The sequence below is a fragment of the Rhinopithecus roxellana genome, chromosome 2, assembly GCF_007565055.1.
Source record: "Rhinopithecus roxellana isolate Shanxi Qingling chromosome 2, ASM756505v1, whole genome shotgun sequence".
Taxonomy (NCBI): Eukaryota; Metazoa; Chordata; class Mammalia; order Primates; family Cercopithecidae; genus Rhinopithecus; species Rhinopithecus roxellana.
In genome coordinates, this window is record NC_044550.1 from 133,824,090 (window position 1) to 133,837,877 (window position 13,788).

At 45.9% G+C, this 13,788-nt stretch overlaps 1 protein-coding gene across 4 annotated transcripts in view; it reads right to left on the reverse strand.

Annotated features, from left to right (window-relative positions):
• The window catches only part of EVC2 (EvC ciliary complex subunit 2), a 164,807-nt gene that overhangs the window by 62,907 nt on the left and 88,112 nt on the right, over positions 1-13,788 (reverse strand). For all 4 annotated transcript variants that reach the window (XR_004055663.1, XM_030925850.1, XM_030925843.1 and 1 more), the window contains 4 exons: positions 12,204-12,379; positions 9,759-9,918; positions 4,960-5,414; positions 924-1,128 (listed from right to left, as the gene is read on the reverse strand). Coding sequence is in view for 3 of the 4 variants with exons in the window: in XM_030925850.1 (XP_030781710.1) it covers positions 924-1,128; positions 4,960-5,414; positions 9,759-9,918; positions 12,204-12,379 (996 nt within the window). In the remaining variant the exon portion in view is untranslated. The remainder of the gene's footprint in view (positions 1-923; positions 1,129-4,959; positions 5,415-9,758; positions 9,919-12,203; positions 12,380-13,788) is intronic.

The following is a 13,788-nucleotide window of genomic DNA, read 5'->3' on the forward strand; positions in this document are numbered from 1 at the left end:
GACAAAGGGGAAGTCAAGGAACCAGCACATTTCAGATAATGATAAATAAAATCATGAAACCTAGCATGTGATAAAGAATGCCTAGGGAGAGGGTAATTTTAGACAGGTGCTCAGGGAAGGCTTCTTGGCAGAGGTGGCATTTGAGCCAAGACCTCAATGGGCTACAAAGCATATACGTGGCAGAGAAAACAGAAGTTCGAAGGCCTTATCTTATGTTGGGAGCCCCAGAAGCAGAGCCTGAGGCAGGGATTAGGTGCACATGGTTTCCTGAAGGAGGTCTCTTTAGGATCAACCTCTTGGGTAACAAGGGAAGAGCACAGGAAAGAGAAGAGCCAAGCAAGGCTGTGGTCTCAGGTGAAGTTGAGCCTAAATTGGTCCCTGAGGGCTTTGAAGCAAAAACTGCACCAAAGAGTTGTCTGCCCTCAGGCACATAATAGCTGCTCATTAAAAGGCAGCTGCCAGTCATCATCCTTTAAGACTTTGTGCAAGAGCCCCTCTTTCCCTGACCCACCTGAGCTGAGTTGAGCATCCCTCCTCCATGCCATATAGAAAGGCCTTTTGTACCCAGAGTCAGTCATTAGCTGTGGCTGGAGGAGCGGGCAGGAGAGACAGACTAATATCTCAGGCCAGGCAGCTTCCATCAGGAGAAGATTGTGGCTGGGTGAGGCTGCTGGTGGATGGTGCAACAGCCCAGGCGTCAGGATCAGGGCACAGCACCAGCGGTGTCCACTATAAACTTTAAAGTTGGGACAGTCCTGGAGATTCCTGGAATAGCTAGACACCAATGCGGCCAGAGAGGAGAGGATAGGGGAGCATGAGGTGAGATGGACTCAGGGTGATGGAAAGACCAGACCCTGTAGGCTTAGCAGGTGGGAGACAGCCCTGCTTCTATAATCGAGAGGTCACTGACACGTCCATCCTACCTGCAGCTCGGGGGCAGCCAGGGCCTGGTCCAGCTTCAGGAACTCTGCTTCTCGCCACGCAGTCTGAAATTGCTGCAGCAGAACTCGGGCCCGGATTTTGGGGAGGGCCAAGCTCCTGTCCATCTGAGCAAAGCAGCCATGGACCTCCTGCCTCATCCTGAGCAGCTCCTCTTCAGACAGGGAGAAGACTGAGGAGCAGAGCTTCCTGGAAGGAAGAACAGAGACATGCTCTTACACAGAGAAAGCCTGGGGGTTGGGCTGGGGTGATGAAGCTGAAGATGCCAAGCTCATTCCTCAAATCTAGGTCTGCAGAAAAAGCACTGGCTCCCTAATCACGCATTCCTGCCACAGGCATTCCTTGAGCACCTAATGCATGTCGTGCCGCACAGGACATTGTATTGGAGCTAAGAACAAGAGCTGGATGAGGCCAGGCTGTGAGGGTGTCTTTGAGGAGGCAACAGGCCTTCCAGTGCCCATGACTTTCAATAAACCTGGTCTCGCTTCAGAAACAGACACGTAAACAAAGCACTGTCTGCGGAGCCTGGTCAGCAGCATTCTCTACGTAGAACCAATGGACAGAGGAGAGACGTACAATACTCAGCTCAGGGAGGTCAGGGAAATGGGAGTCCCTTGTGATTGGTTCCAAAGGGTAATGACTGACAGCTATCATTCAGTGAAAACCGATTCCATGCTGGGAACCATGCTGAGTGACTTAGTGTTATGGATCGAATTGTGGCTCCCAAAAAGATATATTCAAGTCCTAACCTGGGACCTGTGAATGTCGGTTTATTTGGAAATAGGATATTTACAAATGTAATTAAGAAGTGAGCTAAGATGAGGCCATATTGGAACACAGTGGACCCTTAATGCAGTATGACTGGTGTCCTTATAAGAAAAGAGACAAACACACAGGGAGGCCATCTGACACGGAGGCAGAGATTGGGGTGTGACATCTACAAGCCAATGAATGCCAAGAATTGCCAGAAACACCAGCAGTAAAGGTATGGAACAGATTCTTCCCCGGTGCCTTCAGAGGGAGCACGGTCCTGCCAATGCCTTGCTTGGACGTCCAGCCTTCAGAACAGTGGGAGAATACATTTCTGTTGTTTTAAGCTACCCAGTTTGTGGTACTTTGTTACGGTAGTGCTCAGAAACAAATGCAATGACCTACATCATCGCTGTTCCTTTCACCAAATTACAGACAAGGAAATGAACAGTCCCTCTTCCTTTCCAGCAAGGCCCACAGCCCACTCTAATGGAGAGAATGGCCACACAATTGCTTTCTCAGCCTCAAGGGGGCTGGTTCTGGCCCACGAGATATAAGAGGAAATCTGCTCAGAAAGTCTGGACGGAATTATTCATTGAACAAAGATTCTCTGTAGATTTGTTTGAATGTTCTGGTAATGTTCTGTCAATGCAGCCAGCATCGACAGAGGCTTTAAAATTCAGAATTATCTGCAGAACATCCAACGTGGTTGGCCAGAGTCAGGTTTACCACACCCAAATCTCAGTGTGGGAATGTGGGGCTGTGGCTCTGCCAGGAAGGTCTCTGGAAAGAGAACGAGACCTTCAGAGACCACGCGGGCCCTCTGCTGAAAACAGTCTGAGGCCTGACCCCATGTCATGTGACACCCATCTTGGGTTCCTCACTTCATGGAGCCCAACGATTTTTAAAGCAACCTTTGGAAACTGCAGCAACCCCTTTGTACCTTCCCTTGTGCAGAGCCTTCGCCCCACTATTTGCTGATTACGCCGAACTCAAAGTAAAAGCAACTCTGAGATGACTCTCAGTCATTATTCCTGTCACTTTCAAACCAGATCGGCCCTGAGCACTCTTGTCTTATTCCTCTGTTACGTAAGTGCCAAGAGAATACAGAAATATAGGAGGCGAGATCTTTGCCCTGAAGGAGTTTGAAATCAAGACAGGAACTCAGGAAAGAAGGCTCGAAGACACGCTTTCTCTTGCAAAGATATTCCTCATTAATTCCTACTTTAGCCAACCAGTTTTACAGCAACCCCATCTTGGTTGAAATTGGAAAGCTTCTAAAAATGTGTTTCAAATCTATTGTGCAAAGCCATGTTTGCATAATGCCTCGGAAATAAAGGCTGCAACCTTTTAGAATCTTAGATAAGCAAAGTATATGAGCAGACTCGCATTGCGTGCATTGTGAGTTGATCCTCTTTAACCCTTGGAAAAATCATACACTTTTCTGATAGCCAAATGAGAGTTCTCTTTTTCCCGTTAAATGGCTAAATCAGCAGTGGCTTTGGTAATACTCCCTGCAGAATGAATCCAAATGAAGTTGAAGAAAATGACCAGCTGGTAATAGGAATGCCAAAGTTAATTCACTTGCTACGAAGAGTCCAAAGTCAGTTTGAATATGAGAGGAGAATTTTCTGGAATGTAGGCTAAGCTGAATAAATACTGTTGAGGGCAATTCATGGGAATAAGAAATGGCATTTAAGGATCTGATTTTTATGGACTAAGAGAAGACAGCATCTTGTTTTCCTTGTCAAGAAAGCAAAAGCTAACAAGGATTAAAAAATAAATGAGGCCAGAATCACAAAAGAGAGAGATGGGAAAGGGCCAAACTTTACTTAATGCAAACCAAGACAGTATCAATCTTTGCAAACACCTGGGGACCTATTTTCCTGGTAGCAAGGTCAGACTCTGGGGATGAAAACTGTGTGGGAAAGGAAAGGACATTAAATCATGGAGGCCAGCAAGATTCTAGGAGATAACTTCTACAAGGGAGGAGGGAAATTGAAGACAGATCTTGTGTCCTTTAAAGCGTCCAAGATGAGCCCAGGCTCTTACATAAACATTGCCTTCACATTTAAACTACTCGATAGTGTCATGTACTGCCAAAAGCACCTTAAATGATTTGATTTAGTTTTTGTGGTCTTCATTTTACAAGCGGGAAAGCTGAGGCCCAGAGAGGTTAAACAAGTTGCACAAACATAAGTGGTGGTCCTGGGTCTTCTGATCTACATCGCCCACGTCTCATTCAACACTGGTTATGTTAGAGGCCCCTCCAGTTTCCAATCTGTTGCCAGCCGCAAACAACCACCAAAAGCTCTGTTGGTCTCTATTACAGCACAAAAGGCTCCCTTCCTGGGCCAGGCCAAATCCCAGCTGCACAAAGAGCTGGCAGATGTTTCAGGGAAGTAAAGGACTGTGGGCACTGGCCCCTCTGGAATACGACTCCAACTTGTCTTCATTGTTTCTACCACTCTCCCATGTCTTTAAAAATACTTGTGAAATTTATCTTAGGAGGCTGAGGCGGGAGGACTGCCTAAGCCCAGCAGTTCGAGACCAGCCTGGGCAACAGGGTGAGACCCCGTCTCTACAAAAAATAAACTAAATATTAAAAATAAATGTATCCATTATTTTCTAGTTACTGCAGCAGGAGTGTTAGGTGTGGTCCACTGCATCCCACTCAGAAGTGGAAGTCATTACATGGTTCCTGAATTAATAATAAAGATACATAGGCCGAGAAATGGGCCAGGGATGAAAGGCCAGGTGAAAGGATGATGTAGTGTGCTGGAAGAACTAACACGAAGGTCAAGATCATGAGCAGCCTTGAGGCCTGGTGAAACTAGCAGGGCACGGAATGGCCTAACCACAAGCTTCCCTTTCCCCTCTGTTCCTGTGGATCATGTCCCCTCCCCAGGGGACATTTCTTATTAGGGGAACCAGCATTTATCCCTGAGTAGCTCCCTGGAGTTATTCAGCCCAGGGAATTATTCAGACAAGCCAATCACATTTTCCCCTGGAAGCCAGGGGCCACCCATCCTCTTGTTACTACAAACCCTACGGCCCTGGTTCTGCACTCTGCTCAATCTCTGTAGGGTCCTGTGTGACATTCGAGGTCCTCCCCCTGGGGCGTGAGTTCATATGACTAATTAATGCTGGTAATGTCATCTGTCTGGTGCCAGGTATCTCATGCTTGGCCATCCCCACAACCACAGGGCAGGAATCTCCCTGGCATCAGTGGGGTGGGGAGGGGTGATTAGGACGCGCAGGAGCACTCACATGAAGACCAGGTGCTCCCAGCGTCTCAGCTCCGCCTGCTCCTCTGTCGCAGCCTCAGGAGCATCGTCCTTCAGTCTCTGCCTCACGCTCTGGACACCCTCCTGGTCCCTGTCCCTCTCCTCCCCCTCCAGCTGCTCGGCCCGCACAGCCATCTCCTTGCCATGCTCCTCCAGTATCTGCTGCAGGAAGAGCCAGGGCACGCTGCGCTTGAGCAGCTCCTGGGTCATGGCTGAGTTCTGCAGGCGCCGCAGCTCATCGGTGGCCTTCTCAAACAGTGAGAGGGTCAGGGCCCTGAGATTGTCCAGGGCAGCTTGGTCCAGACGCTCCTGCAGCTCCTCCAGGGCGGTGCCCTGCTCCTCCATCAGGCTCCTCCACTGGTGCAGGTACTGGACGGCATCCTCAACTGCTTGGAAGGCCTCGCTGATGGAGAGCTGCTCCCTCCGCTGCTCCCTGTGCTGGAGTTTCAGAAAAGAAAATTAAGTGGGGGCGGGGCTTGGTGGGTATAGCCCTTTGGCTGAAACACTTTGGTGCAGGAGGCACAGAATGTTTATAGCCTTTGCCCCAACAATATCACATTTGGAAAGTTATTCTGTTTATTATTTATTTATTTTTTAGATGGAATCTCGCTCTGTCACCCAGGTTGGAGTGCAGTGGTGCGATCTTGGCTCACTGCAACCTCCACCTCCTGGGTTCAAGCAATTCTTGTGCCTCAAACACCCAAGTAGGTGCAATTATAGGCACGTGCACCGTGATGCCAGGCTAATTTTTTTTAAAATTAATTTATTTTATTTTAAAATTTATTATTTATTTATTTGTTTTTGAGACAGGGTCTCCTTCTGTCACCCAGGCTGGAGTACAGTGGCACTACCTTGGCTCACTGCAACCTCCGTCTCCCAGGTTCAAGTGATTCTACTGCTTCAGCCTCCCCAGTAGCTGGGATTACAGGTGTGTTCCACCACACTCAGTTAATTTTTGTATTTTTTGTAGAGTTGGGGTTTCACCATGTTGGCCTAGCTCCTCTTGAACTTCTGACCTCAAGTGATCTACCCACCTCAGCCTCCTAAAGCGCTGGGATTACAGCTGTGAACCAATGCGCCAGGTCTAGAAAGTTACTGTTTTTTAAAAAAATACGGTAGAATCCTTATGTGTTCACCATTCATTAAACATGTATTTGTTGAGTAGGTAAAGTCCAGGAGACAGACCGCCTGGGTTCCGGTCCTGGCTCCCCCATTCACAAGCTGAGTGATCCAAAGCAGGTATTTTACCCTCTCTGTGCCTCCATTTCCCTATCTGATTGGTAAAATGGGGATAATAATAGGACCTCCCTTTCAGAATAGTTGTGAGGATTATATGAGTTACTTAACACACGTACAGCTCTTAGAAAAGTGCCTGACACAGTTTATGCCAATAAATATCTGTTAGTGTTATTACTATGTGCTAGGTACACAGGATCTACAAGTTGTAAATCATAAAGGGGAAATCAAAAAGCTAAGATCATTGAGAGACAACTTAAATGAGGAGGTCAGCGAAGCTTTTAAGGAAGAAGATCTAAGTGAGACCTAGGGAAGGAGGTCTCATCTGAATCAGGTTAAGAAATGGGGAAAGAACTGTCCTGGGAGAAAGAACAGTTGGTGCAAAGGCCCCGTGGTGGGAAAAAAAAATTGAGATGCATAAAGATGTCCATTATGGTGCTCTTTATAACAGTGGGTCCACAGATAGTCTCAGCTCTATTTTTTTCTTTTTTTTTTTTTTTTTTTTGAGATGGAGTCTGGCTCTGTGGCCCAGGCTGGAGTGCAGTGGTGCGATCTCGGCTCACTGCAAGCTCCGCCTCCCAGGTTCACACCATTCTCCTGCCTCAGCCTCCCAAGAAGCTGGGACTACAGGCACCCACCACCACGCCCAGCTAATTTTTTGTATTTTTTAGTGGAGATGGGGTTTCACCATGTTAGCCAGGATGGTCTCGATCTCCTGACCTCGTGATCCGCCCACCTCGGCCTCCCAAAGCGCTGGGATCACAGGCTTGAGCCACCACACCCGGCCTCTCAGCTCTATTTTGAGAGAACAGAAGATGCTCTTACAAAGTAAGAACTCAATAAATGTTAGCACCAACCATTATCATTAGTCACTCAAACCAGCACTCCTATTTCCTTGCCCATGCAGACATTACTAGTCTACCACAATCCATGTTTATGGGTCCTGGTGACCAGAGAGTGTCAATTCATTCATTCTACAAATATGTATTGAGCACCTACCAGGTGTCAGGCAGTGTTCTCAACAATGGGGATGCAACCTAAGTTTTTGCCTTCATGAAGCTACCTCCTAATTCTGGGCCACTTGTAATGTTTATCAACAGTAGCTGCAAGAAATAATAGTCACAGAATCTCCTATAGGATGTGGAGTTCATCCTTCTTTCTTTTTTTTTTTTTTTTTTTTTTGAGACGGAGTCTCGCTCTGTCGCCCAGTCTGGAGTGCAGTGGCCGGATCTCGGCTCACTGCAAGCTCCGCCTCCCCGGTTCACGCCATTCTCCTGTCTCAGCCTCCTGGGTAGCTGGGACTACAGGCGCCGCCACGTCGCCCGGCTAGTTTTTTGTAGTTTTTAGTAGAGACGGGGTTTCACCATGTTACCCAGGATGGTCTCGATCTCCTGACCTCGTGATCCGCCCGTCTCGGCCTCCCAAAGTGCTGGGATTACAGGCTTGAGCCACCGCGCCCGGCCCATCCTTCTTTCTAAACACTGACCTTCAGGCAAGACATTAGGGAAATGGAGCCCTGGGCCCCACTGTTTTAATCCCTTAACCAGTGGCTCAGAGATGAATGGTGTGATGCTCAAAGATGGGGTATGCATCAGTGATCAGGGTCAGAATCATGGCTTTCTGTTGGGTTCCAAACTTGGTAATAAAGAGCAGAGCTTCTATTGATCAAATTTGAAAGTTATTCTTCATCCCCTCCCTGCAAATCATACCAACCAACTACTTGGGTGTCACCCTGCATGCCCCATACATTCCCTGAATCTGTCCTTATCCCCTGTACTCAGGGGTCTGCGTCAGTTTAGGCCTTCATTTGCTCACACCTGGACAAGTACCAGAACCTCCCATGGGGTTTGTATTCCCAGGTTTCTCAACTCCATCTGACAAGGTGCTCACCTCAGCTTCCTAAATCACAGATCTGATGTCTCTCTCACCTCCTGAAGACCCTTCAACATTTCTCAGTATCCTTGGATGGAAGGTACCCCTTAGCCCAGCACACCATGCCCCCATTGACATGCTGCTGCATTCCCTTCTGGGGCCTACCCTAGTCCCTCTGCACACTCCAGCCTCATCATATTCTTAGAGTCCCTAAATACATGCCATGCATGCCACTTACTGATATTTGACCTTGACCACACACACACACACAAACCCAGTGGTATCTCCCTCATAGGGTTAATGTAAAGATTAAACAAGATATCTTAAATAACATGCTTAGCACAGTGCTAAGTAAGCACCCAATAAATGTTAGCACCTACCATCATCATTAGTCACTCAAACCAGTATCAGGAGAAGCCCACACCCAATATTCAACGTGGGTTCTTTTCTATTTCCCTAAGTGTCGGCTGGCCTGAGAAATAAAGGGAAAGAGTGCAAAAGAGAGAGATTTTAAAGCTGGGTGTCTGGGGGAGACATCACATGTCAGCAGGATCCGTGATGCCTCTTGAGCCGTAAAACCAGCAAGTTTTTGTTAGTGATTTTCAAAACAGGTGGGAGTGTATGAATAGGATGTGGGTCTCAGAGATCACATGCTTCACAAGGTAATAAAATATCACAAAGCAAATGCAGGCAGGGCAAGATCACAGGACCACAGGACGGGGCGAAATTAAAATTGCTAATGAAGTTTCGGGCACGCATTGTCATTGATAACATCTTACCAGGAGACAGGGTTTGAGAGCAGACAACCGGTCTGACCAAAATTTATTAGGTGGGAATTTCCTCATCCTAATAAGCCTGGGAGTGCTACGGGAGACCGGGGCTTATTTCATCCCTTTGTCTACAACCGTAAAAGACAGCTGCCCCCAAAGCGGCCATTTTAGAGGCCTACCCTCAGGGGCGCATTCTCTTTCTCAGGGATGTTCCTTGCTGATAAAAAGAATTCAGTGATAGTTCTCCTATTTGCTTTTGAAAGAAGAGAAATACAGCTCTGTTCTGTCCGGCTCACCGGCAGTCAGAGTTTAAGGTTATCTCCCTTGTTCCCTGAACATTGCCGTTATCCTGTTTTTTTTCCCAAGGTGCCCCAGATTTCATATTGTTCAAGCACAAATGCTCTACAAACAATTTGTGCAGTTAATGCAATCCTCACAGGGTCCTGAGGCGGCATACATCCTCCTCAGCTTACAAAGATGACCGGATTAAGAGACTAAAGTAAAGACAAGCATAGGAAATCACAAGGGTATTGATTGGGGAAGTGATAAGTGTCCATGAAATCTTCACAATTATGTTCTTCTGCCGTGGGTTCAGCCGGTCCCTCTATTTGGGGTCCCTGACTTCCTGTAACAAACCAGCACTCCTAATTCCCTTGTCCATGTAGACATTACTAGTCTACTATGATCCTCTGCTGTGCTTGGGCTGGATAAGAACTGTAGCATCCTGCTGAACACAGCATTCCAAAAAGTTGCTACCAATCAACAGTAGATGGCACATCATGGTGCCTGCCCAGCTGCCCTTCTGATCCTAGTGCACCAATGGCAATGTCTGGCACAGTACCTCCACTTGATAGGTATTAGAAAGTGCTTATGCAAAGAATAAATAGCATCATGCCTTATATACCTTTTGTAGTAACTCTCGTCTTCTCTTAGTTATTAATTTTTGGTGGAGTTTTTTCTTTTCCTGCTTTAAGTCATTGTCCAATTTCTGCTTGATTGAAAAGACTTCTGTCTGAGCCCGCTCCAATAGCATTTCCATTTGGTCTTCATCCAGGTACCCTGCTCTAGATGGAAAGGATGTAAGGTTAGGAATGTGGTCTCCAAACTCACTTGTAGCTTAACTGCTATTGTGCCTGAGCATTCATCTCCATATTAGTTTGGTTTGAATCAGAAAATCTTTACCCTCCAGAAGAATTAGGAGAATGGGCAGCTAAGACATTACTAAAGTACCAGCAGCACAAGGGCAGAGAAAACACAAGAGAGACATTATTAGGGTGGAAGTGGGCAAGAGTTCTGGGAGAAAGTAATATTTGAGAGGACTACTCTGGTGCAGACAGAAGTTTCCAAGGGGAGATGGTGGATTAAAAATCCAGAACAGCACAAACAAAGTCAAAGAGGCAAAAGCAGGGGGAATCCTCTGTGTGACAGTTAATTTTATGGACCAACTTGATGGGCCCAAATGAAATGTTCTTTCTGGGTGTGCTGTGAGGGTGTTTTCAGTGAAGGTCAGCATTTGAATCAGTGGACTCAATAAAGCAGACGGGCCTCCCTAGTGTGAGCCGGCATCATCCAATATGCTGAGGTCCTGAATAGAACACAGAGGCAGAGGAAAGAGGAATCTGTCCCTTTTTTTTTTTTTTTTTGCCTTACAGCTTACAGTGGGACCTCTCATCTCATCTTCTCCTGCCCTTGGACTGGGACTTACACCAGCAGCTCCCTCTGGTTCTCAGGCCTTCAGATTTAGACTGAATTACACCCTTAGCTTTCCTGGGTCTCCAGCTTGTGGGCAGCAGACAAGGGGATTTCTCAACCTCCATAATTGCTTGAGCTAGTTCCTATTTATATAGGAAGCTATTTGTATGGCAAGCTGGAAACAGCAGATGATGCTGTCTATATGTTTATATATCCTGTTGGTTCTGTTTCCCTGGCGCACCCTGACAAGTACATTCTGCTACTAGCATCACCACTATCATTCCTAGACTGCCTGCATCCCTGGGCTGAGTCCCCAGCTTGGCCCAGGGAAGACTCTCAATGGAGGTTCCTTGAAGGAATGAACAGGTGAAGGATAATTATATCTTTTAAAATAGAATTTGAAAAGAAGAGATGAAGCATCTTTCCCTAGTGACTGCTCACAACCAGCTGGTGGGCCCTTAATTTCAAGGCAAAGAACTGTTTCTTTCACTTGAGTGCAAATTAAAATCAGGAATGCCAAGTAAATTGCAGTGATAAATTCATTAGCATCTTTAGGTGGGGAGTGTTTGCATAATTTGCACCTTACCAAATCCTCATTAAACAGAGCAGGAGAGGGTCAAAGTCCCAATAAGGTTACTTAAGTAGCAGAACCACAGTAAAACAACAGATCCTCATAAGAAAGCCATTTTATAGTCATGTCCCTATTCATTTCAGAGCTTCCTGTAACCTAAAAGAATAAATTTTGTTCTTTATAATTAAGTCACCTCAAAGAATAGCTGAGAAGGAATGCTGGAGAGAGGCAAGGGATGGCACTTAGACCTCTGTGACACCACCATATACCTGACCACATGGAATCCCAGGTGCTGCTCAGAAAAGCCATTTGAAATACGAGACAAGCATCTCTGTGTTTGTACTTAGTGTCAAAGGTGAATGCAAGAGCCGGCTGTGTGCTAGATCTTAAAGAGAAGTAGGCTCGTCCATCACATGGTCGACGTGAGCCTCATCACTGATTTCTCCAGAATATGTTGTTGGGATTCTGCTTCAGAATAATCCTGTGTGGGGACGTGTAGCTACATCAAAATTGGCCATGAGGGGGGCTCATTATACAGTTGTCTAGACTATTACATATGTTTTTAAAATTCTGTAACACAAAGGATTTTTACAAGATAATTATTCTTTAGAAATAATAAGTGAGGAGCAGTCAGCACATATGCTGAATAAACAGAAGTAGTTGGTCTCCAGTGAGGAAGGTTTGTGTCAGGCAGTTCATTTGTGCCATGGTGTGAATGTTACCTCCAAAACTTGAAATTTAATTGCCATTGTGACAGTATTAAGAGACGGGACTTTTACGAGATGATTAGGTCATGAGGGATCCACCCTCATGAATGGATTAATGCCATTTCTGTGTTAGTTATCACAGGAGTTTGACCCCCTTTTTCTCTCTGTCTCACACATGCACTTCCTCCCACTTGATGCCTTTCTACCATGTTATGATGAAGTAAGAAGGCCCTCATTAGATCTTGAACTTCCCAGCCTCTAGAACTGTGAACGAAATATATCTCTCCTATTTATAAATTACCCAGTCTGTGGTATTCTGTCATAGCAGCAGAAAACAGACTAAGAAAGTTTGCACTGTTGGGACAGTGTTGGGTGGTACCTCTCGTGCTTCTGAATGAGGTGAGTCAGCTGGGCTGCAGCGGTGCTCAGAAGGCCCTGCACACGGGTCTCTGATGACTGGAGGTTCTGAACGAGATATTCCCTGTGGCCAAACCTTTTACTTAGATGATACCTCTTACTAGCCTGGAAAAAGTCCATTAACTCTTCTACATTCTCCTGTCAATAAAAAAAAAAACAAGAAAATATGCCTAATTAAAATTTAGAGCATAATCTTTCTAGACATTTAAAATATTATTTTTTCTTTTATAAGAAAAACACAAGAAAAGAAACATGAGAATTAACACCTTTAACTTCCCTGCCTATAACAAAGGCTTATGAGAAAATTACACACAAATAAGAAACGAGGGCTTTGAAAAGGTGCATTCTAGACTCAGATGGTAAAGAGTTATCAAAACAAGCTTTACTGCCCTGCGGAACATAAATTTCACTTATTCGCTTATCCTTCATCCATGCACACACCCCTCCCACCTGTGGAGTTCCCACAAGTGCTGAGCACCAGGAGGACGTGCTAAAGTTCTGGGATAAGTCAGCCATCAGTCCAACCCCAAGGAGCTCCCATCACCACAGAGAAGACAAGACCAGGGTGGGCACAAAGAAAGCAAGAAGGTTTTCCCTCAGCCTGCAAAATGAACAAAACCCAACCAAACACAGGAGAGTAATAACCTAGCTAATGTGAGGTGTGTTCTCTGGACCTAACACTGGGCCAAGAGTGTTTCATGTCCCATCTAACTTAACCTAGGGAGACAGTACTATTATTCCCATTTCACAGATGAGGAAACTGAGTCCACATCAGACAAAAGGCTGAGCAGGGATTTGAACTCAGCAGTCTAATTCCAGGACCTGTGCTCAAACATCATAATAGGCTGCTTCCAAAAATCCCACTTTAGCCAGAGGCATAGTAATTAGACCAGGAACATCAGTAGAACTACTCTATGGACTGGCTTGGTTGTCCTTTTTCCATCTGTGGAAGTATCACCCATACAATGGATAACCAAAAGTGTCAACGCTTTGTTCAACGGGGAACATACGACGGCACAGATGTTCTCCTTTCCACATAAGAGCTGTAATATCTCCACATCTCGACACTTGGGAATTAGCACCATCCAGTCGTTGAAAAGCTGCGTGGTCAGTCAGGTGTGGCTTCACACACACTAGCATCTCCCTAAGAGCCACTGGCACCAGAATCCATACAATAGGAAGGTCGTGGCAATGTTCCTGTTCTCCAGGGAATGGGATCCATGCGTGTTGATTGATGGGTCGTAAGGAAATTCAGAATTGGCATCCTTAAATATTCTCATAGCTCTGGTCAAAAAAGCTTGTATGGCAGTACTGTTATCACCTGTGGAGTTACTTCTTCCGGCATAGTATCACTCACAATACCATGCATTCTTTTTAACTTGAGTGCTCTGGTATTGAGAGTCAGCCATTGCTCATCATGAGAGTAAAATGATAACAACTCTGCAAATATCTAAGTAATGCCATGATGTCTGAATACCAAGCTACGAATACGACAGAATTTGTGCTTTATGTGCGTATATAAACCTAGGAAAAACCTAGATTAAATG